The sequence below is a fragment of the Sceloporus undulatus genome, chromosome 4 (assembly GCF_019175285.1).
Source record: "Sceloporus undulatus isolate JIND9_A2432 ecotype Alabama chromosome 4, SceUnd_v1.1, whole genome shotgun sequence".
NCBI lineage: Eukaryota > Metazoa > Chordata > Lepidosauria > Squamata > Phrynosomatidae > Sceloporus > Sceloporus undulatus.
Window position 1 is genome coordinate 131923049 of NC_056525.1, and position 26785 is coordinate 131949833.

At 43.6% G+C, this 26785-nt stretch overlaps 3 protein-coding genes across 5 annotated transcripts in view; 2 read left to right on the forward strand and 1 right to left on the reverse strand.

Moving 5' to 3' along the window:
- TMCO1 (transmembrane and coiled-coil domains 1) overlaps window positions 1–4933 on the reverse strand; it is a 28915-nt gene extending 23982 nt beyond the window's left edge. Inside the window, exon 1 of the mRNA XM_042464582.1 lies at window positions 4870–4933. Within this exon, the coding sequence (XP_042320516.1) occupies window positions 4870–4933 (64 nt within the window). The remainder of the gene's footprint in view (window positions 1–4869) is intronic.
- LOC121929230 (4-trimethylaminobutyraldehyde dehydrogenase-like) overlaps window positions 1–26785 on the forward strand; it is a 215704-nt gene that overhangs the window by 82152 nt on the left and 106767 nt on the right. The window lies entirely within an intron of this gene.
- Window positions 1–26785, forward strand: part of UCK2 (uridine-cytidine kinase 2) — a 101844-nt gene that overhangs the window by 64733 nt on the left and 10326 nt on the right. For 2 of the 3 annotated variants that reach the window (XM_042464579.1, XM_042464578.1), the window contains exons 2-3: window positions 20424–20583; window positions 25002–25098. In XM_042464579.1, coding sequence (XP_042320513.1) covers window positions 20424–20583; window positions 25002–25098 — 257 coding nt within the window. The remainder of the gene's footprint in view (window positions 1–20423; window positions 20584–25001; window positions 25099–26785) is intronic. The other variant, XM_042464580.1, reaches the window with a different exon arrangement.

A 26785-nucleotide genomic window follows, 5' to 3' on the forward strand; every position in this document is an offset into this window, starting at 1 on the left:
GGGGGGGGGGGTGAGAGATGACATTCAGTGAAGACTAAGTGAGTACAGAATGTTTGTTATGTTTAATTATTGATGCTGAGTGGGCTAATTCTTGTTATCAGTCAGGATAGGTGGTTTTACTGATGTAATTGCCTTTCCTTTGTATTTAAATATTTTTTTATTACTGTCCTTTCACCCAAGGGCCACTTCCAAAATCTAATTTTTAACCATCTCATGTATTAAACGAACCTAAAGCCAAGACCATAGGTCCTTGGATAACATTCTATGGGGGATTTTTTGCTCACAGAAGCCGAAAGATGACCAGCCAACACACTGGACATTAGCCATAAACTTCAAATAAAGATTGTCTGATAAATCTCCCCCTCCTCCCCCCTTTCCCTCCTCGGCAAAACGTCGTGGCTCTGTTTTTGCCTTCAGAATACAGGTCTGCATCACAGTTGCTGGATTATATTCCTCTTTATTGTTGAAGTGCAGTCACCATGATCAGAAAAACCACTATACCCTGTTGTAAAGAAACAACATTACAAGGTGTGGCCTCGAAGCTTCTAGAAAATCTCTTCTGAGCATTGTTTAGTTGTGGAAACGAAACTTGTGAACATCTGAACTTAATTTTGCACTACTTTGCAAATGATGATGTTCCAAAGTTAAAAACAGCTGATGGCCCACAAGACCAGGAATTTCTCTCAACTGATTTTCTAAGTCTATTTGAACAGTATCTTAGAGAATTTAAGAATGTGTGGGACATCGTTCAGCTACCGTTTAAGACCTTCTCCATGAGAAGTTTTCCAGTTATTTCCCTGAAACCCTGAATGTATTTATGCTTTTCAAAAAAAAATGCACACCCTTTAAAAAAATTTTTTTTTTTTTCTTTTTTCGATAGCATATCCGATTGCTTTAGTCACTTCTGGCTGAAAGGAATTTCATATTCTTTTTACAGAAATAGAGTCGAAGTATCTTTCGAAGACTAGTCCCAGGCCCCTTTGTATTTGACTATTACTTACATTTTTACTCTGCTTTTCACTTCTGCTTTCAGCCTCTTGTATTGTCTGTTCTATAGACCAACACCATGTCTCATACCTGAAAACAAGTGGAATATATACTCAAAGCATAGCATAATCCTGCATATCTCCACAAGTGAGATCAAATCCAGCCACTATAATGTGACAGAGAAGTCATCCCAAAGAGTCACAAACAATATTTCGGCAAAGTCTATGTTTCAGTCCAGGAACACGAAGCATCTCCTCTCCACCAAGATTCACAATGCTCAGTGTTGCCATGTTCCAACCATTACTTTACAAAGCAGGAGACTGAGCTTCTGCTAGAGGGGTTCTTGCCTGGATTCCCATGAAGAGGCTTCAGGTTCTGTGATGTGGGTGAAACCCTGAACACCACCACCCCTGCCTCCTTCACTTCCTTATCTACTGCTTCATTTGTTCTCCTTTTCCCTCCTCCTCCTCTTTTCCCCCCCTCCCCTCCCCACGCCCTCTGTCCTCCCCCCCCCCTCCTCAGTTTCCTTCCTATTTCCCACCCTCCTCTCCTTATCTCCCCTCTTCAGCTACTTCTTTTTCCCTACCCATTGAATTTTTCCTGGACTCATGTAATTTAAAAAAAATCTTGGAACGTGTTCACTTGTGATGTTTTCATCTATAGGACTCAGACTATATGAAAAAAATCAATTCCACGCCATTAAAAATAACTTGTATACAAAATTTTGTATGTTATCTATATATTTGCATGTATTATTCTGGGCAAGAGTTTCTTATCTGAATCGATTTCAATTTCTCAGAGGAGGCCTCCATGACCAAAAGGGAGTTAAGCACCACTGCTCTCAACTTTCAAGCCAACATTCACGATGCACAAAGAGCTCACATTGGTTCTTTACAACATCCTTCCATCCAAGGAACTCCGTCAATTCAAAACAACAATGTTTTTCGTTCAGGAGCGTAATCTCCCTAAATGAACCTGTTAGTGTAATCATGTGTTAAGAGAGGGTGCCTCTCCGTCCCAGTCACCATCAGCTCCTCGGTGAGGACACCGGAGAGACGAGGCTTTTAAGTGGCGCTCCCCGGCTGGCGTACCTCCAAGGCAGGCACGCTGTCCCACTCTTGTCTCCCTCCTCCCGCAGGAACGGACCTTTGCTATCAAAAAGCATTTAGTGATTAATGACTGCCACGGGACTAGCTTCTTATGTGGTTCATCTGCTGTACTTTTTAACCATATCGCGTTTTTAAATGATTTTACACTTTTAAATTTTAAGGGGATTTAAAAATTTAACTACTTCTTTAGTTGTTTTTTAACTTTTATTACCAGAGTTTCTTTGTTTTAGTATTTTGTACACCAGCAGTGAGTGCAATGCTGGAAAGAAAAGGCAGCGACAGTAAATAAATAAACAAATACTACTTCTCAGTAAGGCAAGATCATGGACAGGCCTTGCTGAATTATCTGATTTACCTCCCTCGGTAGCCAAAGCTGAGTTGCTAGCATACCCTTACAACCTCCCATCATGTGTTTTCCGCTTTCCCACCAACTGGCATTCAGATATTACAGTAATTTTCCAGACCGTGAAGTTCCCACTCAGCCACTCCCTTAAGGCTGCAGCATGATCTTGTTCAGGTTTCGCCTCAGGCTTTCCCCAAGCTATCCTGCCTGTAGTCCCCTCCGCCCTTGCCAGCAGACATTCAAACTTTCCATCCCCAAAGCGTGTCTTCGTCATCATAGGTCTGTTTTGGTATTCTCCTGTACCTTTCAGGAATTAAAACCGCCACTGCAGAAATTACCAGTAAACTCATCCCTCCACATTCACTGGGTTAGGGACACAGGGACGCCTGTGAATGTGGGAAAAACTGTAAATGACAACAAACACTATGGCCTGTTACAGATGCCAAAATAAAGCTGCCTTGGCGTCTAACTTTTGGAGGTATGCTTATTTAAATGATGCATGGTCCTAAGAGTCCGGGGAGGTCGTGCCAAAGGCACACTCCATTCCTAGCACTGGAGTGCAGCTTTGGTGCAGCTTCCGGATTCTTAGGAAGCATGCAAATTTAAACAGGCATACCTCCCAAAGAGACCAAAGCAGCTTTATTTTGGCAAGTCGTATAACAGGCATATGTTTTTTACTGGCAGAGAACACATCCCTAAGAATCTTAGGGCGGTTACAAACCGCCATTAAAGTACCGCGCTCCGTGCGTACTAGCGGTTAGGAAGGGGCCGTATAGGGTTAGGAAGGTTCTTACCTTCCTGACAGCCCTTCCTCCAGTACGCGCGAGCGTTCACTTTTTTGCGGTGCCCATCCCACATGGGCGCCCGCCATGTGACGTTATTGGCCGCAGTGCGTCCAGGACGTGTCGCGGCGGAAGTGACGTTCGCAAGGAGCATCCAACCCATCGCGGCGCCACGTCCGCGTTCCAAAAAGGAGCGCCTTTCGCCTGCTTCCTTTTTGCTGCGCGGGGAAGGCCTCGCGGTCTGGCAGCTGGGCTTCCCTTACGAGCGAATGGCGGCGGCTGGCACTCTGACACAACGGGCCCCTTGAGGGCCGTTTTTAACCCGCCCCTAGGTCAGTGATGGAGAACCTTTTAGAGAACGCGTAACCCAACTGCAACCCAAAACCCATTATTTATCGCAAAGTGGCCACATCCCTCTGGATTTCTAGTGACCAACTCAGTGAACTCTTGTTGGGGACATGGTGTCGTGTGCCACAGAGAGGGCCTAGTGCCACCTCTGGCATGCCGTGCCATAGGTCCTGCAGTACCAACTCTGTTAGTCAAACCTCTGCCAGACGTGCCCATCGGAAATTGCACTGGGGGAGCAACAAATGTGTGGTAGTGTGTTCTTTAGGAATCTCTAGGTCCCTCAGTGTGACTTTTTGTTAAGCTGACACTGAGTTGCGCCGGAAGACCTTAGATATGCTAGAGAAAACATATTAATAAACTCCAAAGCCACAAATGTGGAGGTAATGCCATTTAAACACTATTTAACTGCTATGGTTCCATGCTGTGGAAGTCTGGAGATTGCCAGTTTGTTGTGGCACAGAGAATACTGGCTCACCACCTCATCAAAGCTACAGATCCCAGATCCCACAGCTTTCAGCCGTAGCAGTTAAAGAAGTGTCAAAGTGCATATTTCTGCAGTGCAGCGGTTAGACTTAGTCTCTCTCCTACCCTGAGGCATTCTTCGCCTTTTTATGTGCCAGAAGGTGGCCCTTCCTTATGTGCGGCGCTCTGTTATTCAGAGAATGAAGCTGCCACTGCTGAGGGTCAAGTGGATGTTGGCCCAAATGCTGTCCTTCTTTCCCATGACATGTCTTCATTTCAGCCTTCTGTCCGGAGGACATGTCAAAAACCGTCCTTCATTCTAACCATGATCCTAAGCTGAACTTACAACTCATTGAGAATCACAGAGTTGGAAGAGACCGCAAGGGCCCTGACCAGTTCCCGCCCCATTCTGCCATGCAGGAAACCTCTCAATAAAGCATCCCCAAATAGATGGCCATCCAGCCTCTTTTTAAAGACTCCAAAGAAGGAGTACTACGATGGAATGTGTTCCACTGTCCGAACAGCACTTACTGTCAGGAGGTCCTCCTAATTGTTGAGCTGGAGTCCTCTTTTTCTGTAGCTTGCATCCATTGCTCCTGCGTTTCCTGTTCTCAGGCGAGCAGAAAACAAGGCTTTGCTCTTCCTCATATCCCATCCCTTTCAAATGCAGCACAACAAAAACTCAAACTCCCAGAATTCCATACCTTGAGCCCAAAAGAGTTAACGTGGTGTTGCGAGATCTTTCCACACCTGTCCTCTCTAGCCGCCCCACACCTCGGCCATTCGTCTTTTGGCACCCCGGCCCCCGCGCAGCTCTCGCCGGGTCTCCCGCACTCACCCTCGGCTAACACCGCCGTGCAGACCGAGGCATTGAATACGATGAGGACCGTTTCGGCGAACATGGGCTCATTTTGGACCGGGCCACGAAGCGCCTTCGCCGGAAAACTAGGCCGCAGCCTACCGGAAGTGAGCGGGTGGGTTTGGGGGGTTGCTGTGTTTGCGGTTGGGTTGGTTGGGGTGTTGTTGGGGTGGGGGGGTACAAACAAAACAAACAACAAACACACCCCAAACAAACGGTTGTGGGGGGTGTGGGGCTTGGGGTGGGGTGGTTTTTTTGGTTGGTTGGTGGGCGCGGTGGGGGGGTGTGTTGTGGTTGGTGGTGGGTTGGTGGTGGTTGGCTTGTGTGGTGGGTGGTGCGGGGGTGGTGGTGTGGTTTTGGTGTGGGTTTGTGGGTGTTGTGGGGCGTTGGCGGGTTGGTGTCTGGGGGTTGTGTTTTGGGTGTGGGTGGGGGGTTGGTGGTTTGCGGTGTTGGTGTTGGTTTGGGTGTGGGGTGGGGGGTTGGGGGTGTGGGGTTTGGGTGTGGGGTTGGGGGGGTCGGTGGGTTGGTTGGTTTTGGCCCTCCTCCGTGTCCTCCCCTTCCTTGGGGTGTTTGTTTTGGTTGGGTGTCTGGTCGCTCGTCTCGTTGTGGGGCTTGTTATCTAAGGGTTCCCCCTCAACCCGGCTCCTGAGTTCCGCTGAGGGTCTCTCCTGCCGCCTGCGAGAGTGTGTGTGTCTCGCCGCCTTGTTGTTGTTTTTTTTTTGGTCAATGGTCCCCAAGCTATGCCCTTTAAGGGATTCTGGACTCATTCTCCCATAATCCCAGTGTATTGGCCCCCATGGCTGAGGCTTCTGGGAGTGAAGTCCCAGAATCTCTTAAAAGTCACATTATAGGGAAGCACCAATCCCACCCGTTTTTCAAAGCAACATAAACAGCCTTGATCATCTGTCGCACAGGCCCCCCCCCCTTTCCTCTCTGTTCCCCCAAACTGTGCCCTTTAAGGGGTTTGAACTTCCGCTCCCAGAATCCCAGACCACTGGCCAACATGGCTGAGGCGTCTTGGACATGACGTCCAAACTCCTTAAAGAAGACAGTTCTAAGGACCATTGAATGATCGCAAATGGGGAGGTTGAGGGTGAAAATAAGCCTCATACCGTATTCAAACCACTGTATATTGTAAATAAGCAACGGCTGCCTCTCCACTGCAAATTACTCCGAATTTTGTGAGACTTTACCACACTTACATCTTATAGTGCTGCCTATTCCAATTTTACTGTCTGACACTGCCTCTGTTGCATTTGGGCTGTAGTTCAGTGAGCCTAAGAGCTCTCTGGCAGAGAATTCCCATGCCCCTCTAAACTGGCAAATCCCAGAATGCAACAGGATGCAGTTCAGAGCAGTAGTAAAAGTGGAATAGCAGCACTATAGAGTGTAGTGGGTAATGTACTTGGCCTCTGTCAGGCACGCTCTAGTGCCACAACACACCACAAATCCCAGTCTTCCGAAGCATTGAGCCCTGGCAGTTAAAGTGCCAAACCGGAGAATTTCTGCGTGCGGGAATGCAGCAGACAATTCAAACTATATTTTTAACGGTGAAATGTTGTGTCAAAGTCAGGACACACTTTCATTACCTGCGGCCAGAGTAGGGAGCGGTTGTTCTATTCCTTAGCGACATTTTTTGAAATCAAAACTCCTCACATATACACCGAGTTTTTCATTTCCCTTTAATTTTTAACGCAAGATCACACAATTGGATAATCCAAACCAAATCCATCGAGTGATACTTTTATTGGCCAACCGAATGCACACCTATACTTGTTGCAATTGGAGGAAGAATAAGGTTAGATCTACGACCTGCAGCCCCCCCCCGGTGTTTCATTCTGTAAATATTCCTCACAGGCCTGCCTAAAGGGTTTGCTTGAATCAGAAGCTGGCTAGTTAGATCCAAAACCACAATGAAGAAATCACAGTTTTTGAGACTGCTTTAGCTGCCCTGGCTCAGTGCTAGGGACTGGGAATTGTAGTTTTATTCTGGCACCAGAGCTCACAAAACTACAGTTCCAGGTTTCCCTAGCACTGAGCCAGGACAGTTAAAGCAGTCTCAATCTGGGCTATTTGCAGTGGTTTTTGGACCGTAGTGGTGGACTACATTAAGCATCGTTTGAAGCCCACTCTCGCGTACTCTACAATTCAAGTGGTCTTTCCTTTTTCTTAAAGATACAGCCATGTTAGTCTGTGGAATCAGTATGTAGAGAGATCTTCGTAGCCTCCTTGGACTCCCTGAAAGAAAGAAGTTGGCCGGCATTGAGTTTCCCTAGACTTCTCTAAGGAAGTAGATGAAGTCTATGAAAGCTCACACTGCAACTCTTTCTTTCGGAGTCTCAAAAGTGCTACAAGATCTCTCTATATACTGTGTGCTGTATTGTGTGTCTTCCAATTATTTTTGACTCATGCAACCCTGTGCTCTCATTTTTTCTGGCGTAGCAAAAACAAAAACACCACATTAAAAGAAGCAGAACTTCAAAATAGGCCTTGTAAACTTTTTCTATCTAAGCACCTTATAATGGTAAGGAAGGCCAATCAGGGCTGCTTCTGCCTGAATTTAGAGGATGGTTTTGAAGGATGACTGGACATATGGACCTGTTTGATGCTGTCACTATAGGCAGGCAGCAGATACAAGGATCACCACGCACAATACCAGAAATAAGGATGTGAACTGCGTCACAGGAAAAAAAAATTATGGAAGTAGGAGCTGTGAGCTTTGTTGATGGCCATCTACTATCATTCACACGACGTTACAAATGATGAGGACGCGAGGAAGGAAAAAGGCAGGAAGTTGCAGGATCACATTCCTGCTTCCCCGTATGGGCAAGGCTTTTGCGTACATGCAGAGAGCAACATGGCAAGCCCTTCACACCACTTGGTGCCAAATCGTTCCCCTACAGTATGGGTTGTATGGGGAGTTTATAATTACCTCACGGACTCTTCAGCTGACTTTGTGGACTGTAGAGATGCTTATTTGGAAAGATATATGAATATCTCCGTTGAGGAGACGTATCCTATATATATGATATACTATAGATATAGAATATCATCCAATAGACTCAGGTCACTAACTCCCCCAACAAAAGATCACATCCCTGAAAACCCCTCTCGGAACAACACTTGCCAGAAAACCCCACGACCTTTCACAGGGGGACAATTGGAAGCATAACGGTGATTAACCTGTGATAATCCCGCAATTGGGCTAATGGTTTTCACATGACGTTGAGATGAATGTGATTAAAATGTCATTGTCCTGTGAATAACCAGGCAAGACACAGCAGCAAATCCTTCACAGCTTTCCTGTGAGGCTTTTGCCATTCTTGCCTGGTTATTCCCAGGAGAATGGCTCTTGTATTAATCTCATTTTAATCATGTTTAATGTCATTGCATGATTTTATCTGGTTAATCACTGTTAAACTCCACCTTTCCCTCTTGCCCCCGTGTGATAAATTTGTTTAAGTGTCTGGGGGAAGGACAGCAAGTGGTGAAGGGTCTGGAACCATGCCTTATGAGGAGACTTAGGGAGCGGGGATGTTCACCCTGAGAAGTGACATGATAGCCCTGTTTAAGTATTTGAAGGCAGTGACATTGAGGAGGGAGCAAGCTTGTTTCTGCTGCGGCTCCGAGAACAGGTCAGAGCAATGGCTTGCAAAGAGAAGAATGGATGATGATGATGATGATTTTATTTTACTTTATTTATTCCGCTTTTTCACAAAGGAATCAAGCAATTCCAACAGTATAAATAAAACATCGAACAATTAAAAATTACAATGGAAAAACCCCCAAAACCCAACCCTCCCCCCAATCATAAAAGATTGAGATTCCACTCATGTAGGAGGCACCTCCTGACAGCAAGAGTTCTTCGACCGTGAAGTATGTTGCATTGGAAAGTCATGGAAAGTGATGGTGAACCTTTTACAGACCAAGTGCCCAAACTGCAACCCAGACCCCATTATTTATTGCAAAGTGCCCTGGCCCTGGGCTTTCTAGTAACAAACTCTGAGCTGGGACGATGGCACATGTGCCCACCAGAGGGCTCTGAGTGCCACCTCTGGCACGCTGTGCCCTAGGTTCGCCATACTGTCATAGAGTCTTAGAATCCTAGAGTTGGAAGATATCACAAGGGCCATCCAGTCCAACCCCATTCTGCCATGCAGGAACTCTTCAATCAAAGCATGTGAGTTCCATTGAGAGGAAAGAGGCAGGTCTAGTTCCTTGGAGGTCTTTAAGCAGAGGCTGGTGGCCATCTGTTGGGGATGCTTTGGGGGTTCCTGCATGGCAGAATGGGGTTGGACTGGATGGCCCTTGGGTCTCCTCCAACTCATTCTTTGTTCTAAGTACGAGACCACTTTGAAGGCACCACAGGGACAACGCAATCAATAAAGAGCCGAAGACAGGAGTGTGTTATCTTCCCAGCTGCAATCGCACTGCAGAAAGGATCCCATGAAAGGTGTGTCTTGCCCAGTTATTCACGGTTGATGGCGCTTTACTCGCTCTTCTCCTCATTATGGTGTGAAAACCATTAGCACTTACTGGGCGATTGAATGCCCTGGCTCAGCCCTCCTCCTCCGCCTTCCTCTGGAGGGAAGGGCGCCCTTGGCGGGAGGCCGGGAGGGCAGGGCCACAGCCACCCAAAGCCAGAGCCTGCAGGGCCAGCCCAGGCGGAGGAGGGAGGAGGGGTGGCTGGGGACAGCGAGCGCGGCTCCAGCAGGCCAGGGCCAGGGCCAGTCCAGCGGCAGCTGCCGCGGGGGCCTTTCCTCATCGGCGTCGCGGAGGCACAGCCAGCGGCAAGGTGAGCAGCGTCCTCCTGCTCCTGCTCCTCTCCCTGCAGGACTGGCGCTTGCTCGCTTCTCTGGGCAGCCAGGGCGCCCCTGCCTCTTGGTCCTGCTCCAAATGAAGGGATGGATGGATGGCTCAAAGAAAGGACAGTCCTCCTGCCCAAGGGCAACCAGCCTTGCCCATAGAGGACCACTGGGGAATACTGGCCTTCCATAGGGAGACATAGGATACTGGCCCATAGGGGATCATTGGGGATAATGTCCATAGGGAGACATAGAAGGATACTGGCCCATGGGGATCATTGGGATAGTTGCCCATAGGGAGACATAGAAGGATACTGGCCCATAGGGGATCATTGGGGAATAGTTGCCCATAGGGAACTAGGGATACTGGCCATAGGGGATCATTGGGAATATTTGCCCATAGGGAGACATAGAAGGTACTGGCCCATGGGGATCATTAGGGAATAGTTGCCCATAGGGAGACATAGAGGATACTGGCCCATAGGGGATCTTAGGGAATAGTTGCCCATAGGGATAAGAAGGATACGGCCCATAGGATTCTTGGGGAATAGTTGCCCATGGGAGACATAGAAGGATACTGGCCCATAGGGGTCATTAGGGAATAGTTTGCCCATAGGGAGGGGACATAGGACTGGATACTGGACCCATAGGGGATCTTGGGAATAGTGCCAAGGAGACAGAAGGAACTGGCCCATAGGGATCATTGGGAAATTGCCCTGGGAGACATTACTTGCCCATGTTTTTTCCCTATGGGCAAATATTGAATGGCCTCTATGGGCAAATATTCCCCATGATCCCCTATGAACAAGTACTGCTATTTGTTTTAGTGCCTCCCACTTTGGGGTTCCTCCCGGACAGGAGGCTGGATGGAGGACGCCCGGGCCTCCATCCCTTGGGCGCTGGGGACAGAGGGGGGCCTTAGGGCCAGGCTGCCTCTGCTGCTGCCACGTGCCTCCCTTCCTCCCCGTGGAACCTCCCAGCAGCAGCAGCAGCGCAGCAGAGCGGAGGAGGAGGAGGAGGAGGCGGGTTGCAGCTCCCATCCTGCCCTTCGTCAGCGGAGCCATGGCGAGGAAGGATGGGGGAGCTACACTCTGCTAGGCTGCATCCACACTGGAGAAATACCCCAGTTTGGCACACTTTAACTCTCTTTCTGGTCAAGGCTATGGAATTCTGGGAGTTGAGTTTGTTGTTATTGTAGACAGGTAAACACATTGTTTTTATGCAGTGCTCTAACTGCTTTATTGCAATAGATTTTTAAAGGAGTTTTTATTGCCAGCCACCTGGGGTCCTTTCGGGGAGAAAGGGGCATAGAAAATAAACAAATAAAATGTGGAGTCAAAGGCTTCGTGGCCGGCATCCATAGTTTTCTTGGGTTTTTGGCTTCTGTGGCCATGTTCTAGAAGGGTTTATTCTGACGTTTTGCCAGCTGCTGTGGCTGCTCGAGATGCCAGCCACAGAGCTGGCAAAACGTCAGATAAACTCTTCTAGAACATGGCCACAGAAGGCCAAAAACCCCTAGAAAACTAAACAAAGAAAAGACAAACAATGAGCCCTAGAGCAGATCAAGCCAGAACTCTTTCTGGAAGCCAAGTGACTACATTGAGGCTGTCATACTTGGGCCCCATCATGAGAAGACAAGACCCATTAGAAAAGACAGTAATGCCAGGAAAGGTGGAGGGAAGCAGAAAGAGAGGAGGACGCATGCTGTAGATAAATGGACTCTATAAAAAAGGTCACAGGTATGACTTGCAAGTGTCTCCTGCTAAGCTTTTCTGTGCCACCGCTTCTTTTCCCTTCTCCCGAGACGTCTTAATGTTGTAGGCTGGGATTTAGGCTTGGCCTTATGCTGACTTCCTTGGCCATGCTTTCTGCTGAAGCGTTCTGCTAGAGCTGGACTTGTGAGCTGCCACAGTTGTCGCCGTTCCCTGAGCTCCTGAAAAACCTGACAACAGGCGACTGTTTGTTCTCCACTTTTTCCTGTACATTTGCTCAGCTTGTAATATAACCGTCACAGTCACCTCTCCTGTCACGTGTTGTTCGGTAACAATTCTCCGCCTTCCCAGCTGACATGGGCCATTGCCAGGCTGGCAGGATACATTGGCATTATTCTTATAATCTGGGGGCACCAGCTTGGGGAGAGCTGCCCTTTCCTCTGAACTTAGCTAACGTTTAAATTTGCAAAATTTCCCAGCCTTGCTTTCTCTTCAGTGTATGGACTGTGTGCCCACCTACTGTCTCTCATGGTTTCTTGGCACTGAATATTGCGACTGCTGCTTTCAGCATCATTTGGGTTATGCACATATGACCTAGATCAGTGGTGGCGAATCTTGGCACACCTGCCAGAGATGGCATTAGGGCCCTCTGGGCACACATGCTGTTCCCCTAGCATAGAGTGTGCCAGAGTTTCTTATTAGAAAGCCAGAGGAACGTGGCACTTTGCAATAAATAAGTGGAGTCTGGGTTGCAGTTTGGGCACTCGGTCTGTAAAAGGTTCACCATCACTGACCTAGATGCTTCTGTGCCACAAAATCTTCCCACCTCTTTGCCATGACCAGCTGAGGCTGCATCCACATTGGAGAAATAACCTGGTTTAGCACTGCTTTAACTGCCCTGTCTCATGGCTATGGAATTCTGGGAGTTGGAGTTTTTTATGGGCCCAGAGTGAAGCAGAGTTATTTCTCCAGTGTGGATGCAGCCCTAGTTCCTACCTGTCATTTCTTGTGAAGAGGGAAACCCCACTATTGGGCAGCTTTTGTTCAGGTGAGGTTTTAATACAGGTTTATTGCTGCTTCTGCTCTACAGACCACAGTGTGATCCTGACCATTGATCTTGCATTTAGTGGCACAGAATTTTTGGTCTCAAGGCTGCAGAGGATTTCTGGGTTATCTTTTACTCTTTTCTGATAGCATTGGTGTACTGGATTTGTCTGGAACCTGTTCGTGTGAACAGACTTTTTTTAAAAACCACTTTCCCAGCAATATTATGTCTCTATAATGTGTTATGTCTAGGAAGCGGGCTCTTAAGCTGGGAGGGAGCGACATTTCAAAAGTCACAACTGTCTTATAGTCTATGACAGCTGGCAGCCATAAGCTGAAAAGCAATCCCTTCAAGAGGAGCAGCTGCACCAAGGAACAATTCACTGCTAGCAGAAAAATACAGGCCCTTTTGCTGCTCATCCCTCAGAAACTTCAGTAATAAGAGGAGCTAGTATTCAGACTTCTTTGGAAGCCTTTAACCATCATTTAGGGTTAATGCAGGGTTTGCTCTTGGTTCAAACTGTAGAAAGGGAGACCTCAGAGGATAAAGAGAGGACATTTTATTTTCCTAGCATATATAGTAGTTTTACACTTTACTTTTTGGCTGACTCATATACAATAGATTCAAAATCCAGGGTAAAAAATACCTCCTTGATTCAAAAGCTTTACACACAAAAACGAACAACATAAAACAGCACAGCCTCTATGTTAGGACAACACATCACATTAAAAATTAATGAATTTACTGTTCTAGCAACACACCAACGATGTTAAAAGTATTAAAGGAATGATGAGCCATTGTGGTGTAGTGGTTTGAGCATTAGACTACATCTGTAGAGACCAGGTTTGAATCTCCATTTGGCCATGGAAACCCACTAAGTGACCTTGGACAAGTCACACACTCTCAGCCTTGGAGGAAGGCAAAGACAAGCCCCTTTGAACAAATCTTGCTAAGAAAACCCCATTATAGGGATGCCTCAGGATCACCATGAGTTGTAAATGACTTGAAGGCACACAACAATAACAAAATAACATCTTCCCTCAGATTTAAAACGTTGCATATGTATATAATTTATGAACCACAAAACACAAAAAAATGCATAAAAATAGATTCTCTTGAAAAACTTTTCTCATCATAGTTGATTATATTATATAAACAAAGTATAAATAAAGGTGCTGGATCTTGTACTTTCTAAGACAGAGTCATTCTATCCCAAAACAACTTTTAGAACTAATTTCAAAGGAACTTTATTAGAGAAATCACAATTTTTATTAATGGCTTTATACCTTATACAAAGAGGTGCAGGTTGTGTTCTTCACTTGAAAGCAACACCTGTGGTGCTGCTGTTTTATTAGGGTTTTTTGGGTTTGAATTAGGCCTGAAACAGATGGGCTGAACAAACTGTGGCGGGACTGCACTGGCACCGTTCATGCTGGAGCTGCAGCAAGCGCATGTGCCCAGCCCAAATCTGGGCCACTGCCACAGTCCCTTCAAATAGTTAAACGGGGATATTGTATCATCTCTTAACCTTCTCTTCTCTAGGCTAAACATACTCAGCTTCCTAAGTTGTTCCTCATACAGCATGGTTTCCAGAACCTTCACCATTTTAGTCACCATCCTCTGGAAACGCTCCAGCTTGTCAACGTCTTTTTTGTACTGTGGTGCCCAGAACTGGACACAGTATTCCAGGTGAGGGCTGACCAAAGGAGCGTATTTTTCCATTCTTTTTTGGCCTGGGTTTTTTTTTTCTGAAAATGCAACATCAGCTTGGTTTCTACTGCGTTCAGGGCATGCGTCATCTAAACGCTGTGCCACAAACACAGCAAGAAACCACGTCATTTGGCCCAGGCCAAAGTAATATTTTATTATTACATTTTTGTATTTAATATGGTTGGTGTGTGCTTTTAAATAAACGTGATTTAATTCCATACATTTTGTTAAGTTGGTTTGTTTTCCCAGAACAGACATTATGCCATTTTGTATTTAATATCTATTTTCCTGACATATAATGCTTTTGAGAAAGAGGTATTACCTCTTAATGGGTTGTGCCTGAATCTTCCTTTCAGAATGGTAATAAATTGCCTGTTATGACTACTGAGGTGTCCGTCCCTTCTGATCTTGCATTTGATTCCCTCCCTCCTTTCCTCTTACTATGTTTGATTACTAAATGGTATGAGAACAACAGTCTTCAAATAGCCCCAGGTACTCTTTTCTTACATTAGTACTTCACATGTTTTTGACTTGAATAAAAATTAGGCAGTCTAAATTGCTGAGCGTATACCAGGTGCTGTAGGCTATATTTCAGAGGATGTAACTGACAAAACCACCTCTGAGGGTTCCTTGTCTAAGAAAACTATGGCCCCATACAGACAGGCCAAAATAAAACTGCTTCGGATCACTTAGGAGGTATGCTGTTTAAATGATGCATATGTCCTAAGAGGCCAGAAACTGCGCTAAAGCTACACTCCAGTCCTTAGGCCTGGAGCGTAGCTTTGGCATGGCTTCCAGCCTCTTAGGACACATGCATCATTTAAACAGCATACTTCAAAAGTGACCTGAAGCAGCTTTATTTTGGCCTGTCTGTATGGACCCTCAGTAATCCTGGATTCCAGGGTGAGTTCAGGCTCCATTTGTTCTAGGATCCATTTGTTTGTCTTTTTGGTCATCCATAGTATCATCAGTACTCTTCTCCAGCATCATATCTCATAGAATCATAGAGTTCGGAGAGACCCCAAGGGCCATCCATTCCAACCCCCTTGCCATGCAGGAACTCTCAATCAAAGCACCCCTGACAGATGGCCATTCAGCCTCTGCTTAAAGACCTCCAAGGAGGGAGACTCCACCACATTCTGAGGGAGTGTGTCCCACTGTCGAACAGCTCTTATTGTGAGGAAGTTCATCCTAATGTTGAGGTGGAATCTCTTTTCCTGGAGCTTGCATCCATTGTTCCAGGTCCTATTTTCTAGAGCAGCAGAGAACAAGCTTCCTTCATCCTCAATATGACATCCCTTCAAATAGTTAAACAAGGCTATCATATCACCTCTTAACCTTCTCTTCTCCAGACTAAACATACCCAGCTCCCTAAGTCGCTCCTCATAGAGCATGGTTTCCAGACTCTTCACTAATTTGGTAGCCCTCCTTTGGACACGCTCCAGTTTCTCAACATCCTTTTTAAACTGTGGTGCCCAGAACTGGGAACAGTATTCCAAGTGAGCCCTGACCAAAGCAGAGTAGAGTGGCACTATTACTTCCCTTGATCTAGACACCATACTTCTAATGATGCAGCCTAGAATCTCATTGGCCTTTTTAGCTGCCGCATAGCACATTGACTCATGTTCAACTTGTTGCCTACTAGGGCTTCTAGATCCCTTTCACACATAGTGTTGTTGAGTCAGGTGTTCCCCATCCTATATCTATGCATTTCATTTTTTTAGGCTAAAGCAGTACCTTACATTTCCCCATATTGAAATTCATTCTGTTAGCTCTGGCCCACCTTTCTAATCTATTAAGGTCATTTTGAATTTTGATCCTCTCCTCTGGGGTATTAGCTATTCCTCCTAATTTGGTGTCATCTGCAAATTTGATAAGCATGCCCCCTATTCTTTCATCCAAGTTGTTGATGAAGATGTTAAATAGCACAGGACCCAGGACAGAACCCTGCAGCACCTCACTGGTCACTTCACTCCAGGATGAAGAGGAGCCATTGCTGAGCACCCTTTGGGTTTGGCTGGTCAACCAATTATGAATCCATTTAACAGTTGCATTGTCTAACCCACATTTTACTAGCTCAATCTCAAATGAATTAATTTTCTTCCACTCTGTTTTCTTCATTGTTCAGCTCTCACATATGTGCATTGTAATGGGGAATACAATGGCTTAAACAATTCTAACTTTAGCGTTCAGCTGTATATCTTTACACTTTATGACCTTTTCCCGTTCTTTCATAGCTGCCCTTCCCATTCCTAATCTTCTTTTGATTTCTTGACTACAGTCTCCATTCTGATCAATATTTGATCCAAGGTATGGGAAATCTTTATTTTGATTTCCTTGTGATCTAGGTTGAATTTATGTAAGTACTTCATTGTCATTATTTTTGTTTTCTTTATGTTCAGCAGTAAGCATGCCGTTGCACTTTCTCCTTTGACCTTCTTCAATAACTGTTTCAAGCCTGTTATGCCTTGCTCTAGTAGTGTGGTGTCATCCGCATATCTTAGGTCCAAAACACACTGCAGAAAGAATCCAATTTGAGACCACTTTAACTGCCCTGGTCAGGTGTTAGCAAATCCTGGAAATTGTAGTTTTTTGTGGCATCAGAGCTCTCTGACAGAAAAGTCTAAATATCTCACAGAATTACAGTTCCCAGAACTCCCTAGCATTGAGACAGTGCAGTTAAAGCAGTCTCAAACTGGATTATTTCTGCTGTGTTTTGGACCTAAGATTGTCAATGTCTCTTCCTCCGATCTTCAGCCCTCCTTCTTCAGTGTCTAAACCTACTCTACCTATGATATTTTCTGCATACAAGTTGAACAGATAGGGTGATAAAATGTAGCCTTGCTTGACCCCTTTGCCAATTGGGAGCCATTCTGTTTCTCTGTATTCTGTTCTTACAATAGCCTCTTATCTAAAGTACAGATTCCTCATAAGGATTATCAGATGTAGTGACACTCCCATTTCTTGATAAGAGTATTCCATAACTTTTTGTGATCTATGTAGTCAAAGGCCTTGCTGTCGTCTATAAAACACATGCTGATGTTTTTTCTGGAATTCTTTGGTTCACTCCATTATCCATCGTATGTTTGCAACATGGTCCCTAGTGTTTCTTCCTTTCCTGCACCCCACTTGGGCATCTGGCAGTTCTCTATATATGAAACACAACTCATATATAGAGAGATAACTTCCAGAAGTCCAAGTGGGGCACAGGAAAGGAAGAAGCACTAGGGACCATGTTGCAAACATACGATGGATAATGGAGAGAACCAAAGAATTCCAGAAAAAACATCAGCATGTGTTTTATAGACTGCATTTTATCACCCAATCTGTTCAATTCTTCTATGCTGCAGAATTTTGAGTATAATTTTGCTTGCATGAGAAATCAATGTTATGGATCTATAATTGCTGCAGTCTTTTGTGTATCTCTTTTTTATATAGTGTGCTTCCAGTCTGTTGGCCATTGTTTTGTTTTCCATATTTGTTGGCATATTTTGGTTAACACTTGAAATTAATCCTGTTTGTGTGGTTTGAAGCAGTTTAATATCTGTTCCTGGTGATTTTTTCTTTTCTATTTCTCTGTGTGCCACTTCCACATCACTTTCCAAAATTTAGGGTTCATCTTCATATGGTTCTTCATTCCATGTGTCATTCATTTTTTCATCTTTTATATAGCTCGGCTGTGTATTGCTTCCATTGCTTTTTAATTTCATATTGACCATTTAGTATGTTCCTCTCCTGAGGGTAGAACATCCCCACCCTTGGTATGAATTTCCCTTTGAGTTCACGGATGTTGTGGAAGAGGTCAATTGTTCTTCCTGTTTTGTTTTTTTTCTATTTCTCTGCATTATTATAGTAATTTTCTTTATCCTTCCGCACTAGTTGCTGAAAAGCTGCATTCATGGTTCTAGTTCTGTTCCTATCTCTCTTTTCTTTTGCTTCTCGGTTCTCCTTTACTGCTTGAAATGTTTCTTCTGCTATACATTGTGTCTTCTCTTTCTTTTTGGCCACAGATAGTGTCTTCCTGCCTTCATCCTTGATTATGTCTCTGGCTTCTGTCCTTAGCTCTTCTTGTTCCTCATCAATTATGCTTAAGAAAGCAAATCTGTATCCCACATTGTAAATTCTGATGAGAGGTTCTTTAGAGCCTCCAGCAGACTGGAGGAGGGCAAATGTTGTCCCCATCTTCAAAAAGGAAAAAAAAGAGAGGACCCAAACATGGTTCGCCCTGACATCAATACCAGGAAGGATTCTAGAGCAGCTCATTAAACAGAGAGCCTGTAAGCATTTAGGAATAAATGCCATAATTGCAATAAGTCAACACGGATTTCTCAAAAACAAGTCATGTAAGACTAATCTTATCTCCTTTTTTGATAAAATTACCAGTTTAGTAGATGAAGGCAATGCTGTCAAGGTAGCATATCTTGATTTCAGTAAGGCCTTTGACAAAGTCCTCCATGATTTTCTGTCAAACAAGTTAGTAAAATGTGGGCTAGACAATGGAACTCTGAGGTGGATTGTAACAGGTTGACTGGCTGAAACCAAAGGGTGCTCAACAATGGCTCCTTTTCATCCTGGAGAGAAGTGACTAGCGGGCTGCCACAGGATTCAGTCCTGGTCCCAGTGCTATTCAACATCTTTATCAGTGACTTGGATGAAGGCATGGAGGGCATGCTGATCAAATTTGCAGATGATGCCAAATTAGGAGGAGTAGCTAATACCCTAGAGAAGAAGATCAAAATTCAAAATGACCTTAATAGATTAGAAAGCTGGGCCAAAATTAACAAAATGAATTTCAACAGGGAGAAATGTAAGGTACTGCACTTAGGCAGAAAAAAATGAAATTCACAGATATAGGATTGGGGGCACCTGACTTGATAACAGTACATGCAAAAGGGATCTTGGAGTCCTAGTGGACCACAAGTTGAACATGATTTAATAGTGTGATGTGGCAGCTAAAAAGCCAATGCAAATCTAGACTGTATCAATAGAAGTATAGTTGCTAGATCAAGGGGAGTAATAATATCACTCTATTCTGCTTTGGTCAGGTCTCACCTGGAATACTGTGTCCCGTTCTGGGCACCAGAGTTCAAAAAGGATGTTTTACAAGCTGGAGTGTGTCCAGAGGAGGGCAACCAAAATGGTAAAAGGTCTGGTAACTATGCCCTATGAGGAAAAGCTTAGGTTGCAGAGTATGCTTAGCTTGAAGAAGAGAGGGTTGAGATGATATGACAGCCCTGTTTAAATATTTGAAGGGATGTCATATTTTCCATGCCCTAGGGGCAAGGCAGACGGATGGCTTGGAGAGGCCTCTGGTTGCTCCAGCCCCCTATCAGCCCCCAATCAGCCTGGGACCGCAGTGACTGGACAGCCCGCTGAGAAGTCTGGCACAATCATTCCCCCAAATAGATGAAGTGACCTTTGTCCATGTGGTTTCCCCAAAGGGGCAACCCCACCATTGGTGTCGCCCTCTTTGTGGTGACACTGCCTTCTCCACTGGAGCTGTACTTTGAAGGTAATGGGAAGTGTGCGCAGTACCCAAATCACTGAGGTAATGTACTCTTGAAGACAATACCCAATCAAAAGCAGCCACAAAACAGTGGTAGAAGAAATATAGAAAATCCTATATATGCAGTCAATTGGAAGTGAAGGTCTATTCTCTCATGTGTATCAATTGGAATTGAAGGTCTCAGTCTCTCATTATGTGTGTTGTTCTTCTACCTGCTCTGATAATGTTTTTTTTCCTTGTGTTGAAATGGAGGCATTAAACACCTCATCCTTCTTTTCTCTGATAATTTTGTTTTGTATTATTCAAATTATTTAGGGATTTTCTTCCTCTCCTCTCCTCTCCTCTCCTCCTTAGTAAGTGTTTTCTTCTTGTAGCCTCTTTTCAGGACTATGCTTGGGACTTTGGCCTGGCTGACCCATACACCACAGTTCCAGATTCAAATAATGCAGAGTTTCCCTGATTATTGTTAAGTTGCGATGTTGATGTATCAGATGGGAGCTGGGAAACTGTGCACTTGACTGGAGGCCAGACAGATTGGTTTTGGTGCAGGTGTGGTAAAGGAAGGGCTACTGACACCTGAAGAGTCAAGAGGTGGGGAACAATAGATCAACAAATGCACAACATCAGTTAAAAACACAGATCAATTAAAAAAAAAACAAGATACATATGTATTAAAACAATCCACATCTATGATGACAGTAATTCTTCTAGTGCCAGAATTTCTTCTCACTCTCTTTTCTTTACTTCTTTTGCAGTCTTCTGTCTGTGCCAAAATTGTTCAGCTGCTGGGACAGAATGATGTAGACCATCACCACAAACAGGTTGTGATTCTGAGTCAAGACAGCTTCTATCGGATACTCACCACTGAGCAGAAAGCCAAAGCCCTCAAGGGCCAGTTCAACTTTGACCACCCAGGTGACCTGTCACTGGGGCTGGGAAAGGGGTAGATACACATAAATCCATGCTTCTTCACCTCCTGCTAGGCTTCCCAAAGATAAATTTTGGTGACTGGATGTGACAGTGCAATATTTGTGAAGAGGTAGTCATTTTATGAGAATCTATAAAGCAGTTAGATAAACTGGAAAATTGTGGGGGTCTTACAAGTGTCACTATGGGAGATCCAAATAGTATCCAATATAAGTTAAATTAAAACAAAATACACACTGAGAAGGGGAACACAAACCACAGAAGAAAAAACAGGAATAAACCAGCTCATTACTGATAAAGAAAAGATTCCCATGTCAACTTAAATAATAACAAATTTATAGCATAAACTTTCATAGACCTTGGATGTAGCTACACTGAGGGGGGAAAATGGGCTTCATCTTGCATTTTTATGGTCAGCAGGGACTGTGCAGTGATCCAGTTAAGTCCACAAACACAAAGCACTTTGGCACTTTGAAGCGACACCAGCACAACTGGCCATACCTTTCTCTCTGGCAAATACAGTATGCATATTTTCCCCTTCCCAGCATACATCAACTTATCACCCAATAACCAATGGTTTGTCTGTAAATTTATTGGAGCCACTCTGATTGGGTGCTTCTCCATCCAATTCCTTCTTCTCTTTTGCCACTCTGGTGAGTGAAGAGGAAATTTTCAAATATACACACACAGAGCAGAGAAAAACAAAATAAAATTGCATTTAATTCATCTTTTATGTATGAAAATGTCCAGTGATGAGATCAGCAGTGAGGTGTTAGACTGGGACATCCTCCCTCTTCCAGTCAAGTGTTGCATTCATGTTTACTGGTTTTACTCTCCCCCTCCAATTCTGCCCCCTGATCATTCACTTGTTTGTTCATGCAGAGAATTGTAATGGATGGGTATGGTGTGTGTGTGCATAAGATCTCCAAGTGAATGATTGAGGGGGAGCGATCAGAGGAAAGGAAAGAGTAAAAGCAGTATATATAAACAACACTTAGGCAGGGGAAGGAAGAGAAAAGGGTGCCCAGTCTGACCCCTCATCATTCGTCTCATGGCTGAACAAACACTTCAGTAGGAAATCATGGCGACAAATACCAGGCTTGCTGGACCCAACCACTCTCATCCGCCACTAACTCCTCCCGTCCTTGGGATGTCGCTATAGAGTGCAGTACAAACACATGAGTGAATATCCAGATTTTCTGGTCAAACCTTGGAGTAAATACCTACATTTTTCCTCTGGATTAAAGCCCTGGTTGCTGAAAAAGCCTAGATTCTTTTCTTTTTTTTTTTAATTTTATTTTTACCATAAAATACCAACACACAACCAACATTGAAAAACATGAGCACAAAAACACAAACAATCCAAAACGTAAATCAGCCCATATACTCACATATACACACATTACTATAACCAAACCCAGTCATTACCAAATTCACAACCCTTTTATCTCTTTATAATCTAAAACTACTGTACATATAACATATACAGTGGTGCCTCGGGTTACGAAAGTAATTCGTTCCGCGGCCGCTTTCGTAACCCGAAAAGCCTTCGTAAGCCGAATTGCCATAGGCGCTAATGGGGAAAAGCCGCGTTTCGTGCGAAAAAGCGCCGAAAAGCACCAAAAATTTTCTTCGTAACCCGAAAAAACATTCGTAACCCGGAACAATGATTTCCAATGGGATTTTTTTGTATCCCGAAAATTTCGTAACCTGGGTATTTCGTATCCCGAGGTACCACTGTACTATCCTTCCTACTACTTGGATTCTTATTGTTTTGTCTCATTTTCTTCTCTGTTTTATCTTAAAAGATCGTTTTTGGTAATGTCTTCTTCACGTTATTTAATTCTTTTTAATGAACATATCTCTTAAACTTCTTTCCTTACAATTTTCACTTAATCTAGATACTTAACTCTCTGAGCAAATTTTTATAATGTCTATTTTACAACTCTTGTTTGTCTTTAAAAAATAATTATATATATATAACTTTCTGTCTTATATCTCTAGTACTTTCACTCCATTTCTTATGTCTAGCCTTTACCTGATATTGCATAATACTTACAAATTAAATACAAAGTCATATTCATCAATCAATTATAACATTTTCCCATCTTTTCCTTAGATGACCATAAAATAAGTCCCAATCTTGTTTTATCTGGTCTTCTGTTTTATCTTTCATCTAGCTGGTCATTCTGTCCATTTCTGCCATTTCATATACAGTACTTTAAACAGCCATTCATCGACGGATGGGATTTAATTTCCTTTCCAAAGCTTAGCGTAAACGATCCTTGCACATGTAAACATTTAAAATAATAATTTCCCATATTGCTTTTATACATTGTCATTAATCATTCCCAACAAGAAGATCTCCAGGGAGAAAGATATCTGTATTTTTAAATCTGTTGTTACTATTTTGTGTATTCTCAACCAATATCTTTTTGCTTCCTTGCATGACCACCAGATATGATAATAAGAGCCCGTAGCCACCAAACATTTCCAACAGTTTGGCTTATTTTTTAAAAAACATATAAGAGATTTTTTGTGCCGATAAGTGCCACCTGTAAGTTATTTTGTAAACATTTTCTTTTAATTCTTGATTAACAGTGTCTTATACTCTTATTCCAAATTTTCTTCAATTTGTCATATTCTAAATTGTGGCCTACATTTTGAGCCTATCTTACCATACTATGTCTGATTATTTCATCTTCCATTTCCCATTCCAACAACATTTTATAATATCTGGAGATAATTTTCTTTATTCCTTTTCCCATTATTTCTTACCACTCTGATTTTTGATTGTGAATTCCTACTATTTTTTTTTATCAATTTTCCATCTTTCCCATAGTTGTCTATACAAATACCAATGACAATTTATTCCCAAAATTTTTAGTTCTTCTTGAGACTTCATGTATATCTCACTCCGCACATTTTTCATTAAATCTGCATATCTCAACCATTTTCCCTTAGGAATGCTTTCCCTTCCAAAGAAAGCTTCATGTGGTGAGCACACCTGGGGCATCTGCTTACATATTCTTGATTTATATTTATCCCATACCATTAGTAAAGCTTTTATGACAACATTATTTTTACATTCTTTATCTACCTTATCTTTCCCATAAAAAAAAATCCGTGCAGACCAAATCTAAGATTATCTCCCTCTAGTAATCAGCTTTTCATCTTCTAAGATCCAATAATTAAACCAAGTTAATGCAGAAGCAAAATAATACATTTTTAGCTTTGGAAAGCCCATTCCACCTCTACTGTTATCATCACATATTATTTTCTTTTTAATTCTAGCCTTTTTTTTTTAAACTCCAAACAAAGTTAAGAAAAAGCCTAGATTCTGCTTGAATCCATACATCATATGCATAGCCCACTGTGAAAACAAGGTGTGACTGCTTTTTTGGCCCACATATAGAAGCTTCTTGTAATCTGAAAGGTTCCATAGGTTTCTTTGCTGCTTTGGCAGCAACAGACTAATACAGATACCCTTTTGGAACCTGTACCAATAATCAAATTACTAATTCTGCAAAGGCCATGTTTCACCAAGAGACAGAAATTAAACACTGAACTAGGAACTAGATCACAGCGTAATAACACAGGCTGAGCCATGGGCTCTGACATTTGCTTAACATGGTGAGGGACCTCCTGCCCTTGGAGAACATGAGACACCTTCCTCCAAATCTCAAAGCTGTAGAGAAAAGCAGGGATCACCTCGCAGTTGTCCATCAGTTCTCACCATTCCCAAACTTTGGAGGAAGTGTAGGTTTGGTGTCCCCTGTGTGGCTCAGGCACCTGGATCATTTCTGCTAGGCATGATCACACAGCCATATTTCCACTTCCCTGCACATCCAGAGCAGGGAAGAGGCATGGGGACTCCCTTGGCTGCTGCTCTTGTTTGGTATTGGGCACCTATATTCAGTAATAGACACCAAGAGCTCTATACTATAGGAAATATGGAGCCTTCTATACTATAGGAAACATGGAGACATGGAGCCTTCTCAGACCAGTGTTGCCAGCTGGAATTGGGGCAACAAGTTGGCAAGCACCTTTTTTGGTTTGGACGATCTAGGAGACTAAGGTCCAAAACACACTGCAGAAATAATCCAGTTTGAGACCACTTTAACTGCCCTGGCTCAGTGCTAGGGCATCCTGGGAATTGTAGTTTATTTTTGGCACCAGAGCTCTCTGACAGAGAAGACTAAATATCTCAAAAAACTAGTTCTCGGAATTCCCTAGCATTGAGTCAAGGCAGTTAAAACAGTCTCCAACTGGATTATTTCTGCAGTATGATTTGGACTTAAGGTAATTTAAGACAAGGAAGGATGAGTTGATGCTTCTTCTCAAAACTGAGGGGTCACATTGAGAAACACACCCATTTAATATTGTGTCTCCTATTCTCCATGCAGATGCCTTTGACAATGAGCTGGTCGTCAAAACACTCAGGGAAATCATGGAAGGGAAAACTGTTCAGATACCTGTTTATGACTTCATGTCTCATTCTCGGTAAGCCTCCTTTATCCTAACTTTGCTATATGCTTGGGATATAGTTCTATATGTCTGTATCTGATTCTCATGAGCAGAGACAGCCAGTGAGTCCTTCACAGCAAATCATCACCATAAATGTTAGTGGATGCTACATCTTGGCTTAGGTCTTTAGACGCAAAGCTATCTTGTACGTGGGGGGGGGGGGGGACTAAAGGATTGTATTGCCAAACCTATGTATTGACTGATTAACTTAAACAAAATAATTGAAACAAGCTCTTTCCACTCCTGCTGACCATCTGTCAAAAATAATTTAAAACCTTTCCTTTTGCAGCAGAAAGCAGAGAAGGATTCCTTTTGTTGTGTTCGGTATATTTATTACAGTGGGCATTGAGGAGGAAGGGGTCTCCTTAGCTCAGCTGTCAGAAGTCTGATCAAATGTGGGCCCTACTTCCAAACTACTCAATAGCAACAATTAATGTTTCCCCCATATATCATTGCTTCTGCACAGTCCCATACAATTAAACTTTTCCAGATGGTAGAGTATTTGTTACACCCTGAACCCCAAGTGGAAGTAGAGGAACCCTTAAAGGCATACCAGGAACAATACACTAATCAGAAAAAGCTGAAACAGACTCTTCCTGGCTATTGTTGCACTGAGCCAGTTCTAGACAGGTGTCTAGCTTTTTTCAGAATTGGTTTGGATGATTTGGAATTGGTTTGGACCATTTTTGGGTTGGATGGTCTAGGAGACTAAGGTCCAAAACACACTGCAGAACTAATCCAGTCTGAGACCACTTTAACTGTCCTGGCTCAGTGCTAGGGCATTCTGGGAATTGTAATTTATTTTGGCACCAGAGCTCTCTGACAGAGAAGACAAAATATCTCACAAAACTAGTTCCCAGAATTCCCTAGCATTGAGCCAGGGCAGTTAAAGCAGTCTATTTGATTGATTTATATTCTGCTCCCCCCCCCCATGAGCCTTTTTTTTCTTTTCCCATTTGCTGTGATAAAGTACCTCCTTTTGATACTTGGGTCTGTCTCTGTTCTGTTCAAAGCCCTAGGTTTGTTTGTAGGCAGAGTGCAATGAGTCTGTCAGGAAGCCTTTATACTGCCTGCACATAAATTTAGATATTGTAGCAGGCAAAGCAGGTTGTTTGCTGTCTTAACATTTCCTTTTTCTTGGAAATGGATTGTACTAGCTCCACAGATGCTGACATTACCCCATTTGGCTGAATGGAAAACTCAGGGATTTGCAGTGCAATGGGGACTGAAGAATAATCTAATCCATATTGTCTTCTGTATGTAAATAGTTCTATGCTGCTTTTTGATCTCTTACTCAAAATTAGCTCAAGCATGCTGAAAAAAGGCATTGTAAAGCCTCTGTTGAAAAAGCTTCCTACCTTAATCCAAGGAAGTTATTTCAGTTATGAACTGGTGTGTGCCCTCAATAATGGATTGGATGAGGGTAAAGTTTAATCCATACCAGACAGAGGTGTCCTGGTCAAATGAAAGGCAGATCAGGGAATAGGGATTCAGCCTATGCTGGATGGGATTATGCTCTCCTGAAGACACAGGTCCACAGCTTGCGTATAGTCTTGCATTCAATCCCGAGCCTGGAAGTTCAGGTTTCACTGGTAATCAGGAGTGTGTCAGTTAGTGTTAGTGTTCTCTCTGTGTGTCTGTTCCTGGAGATGCCATATCTTGG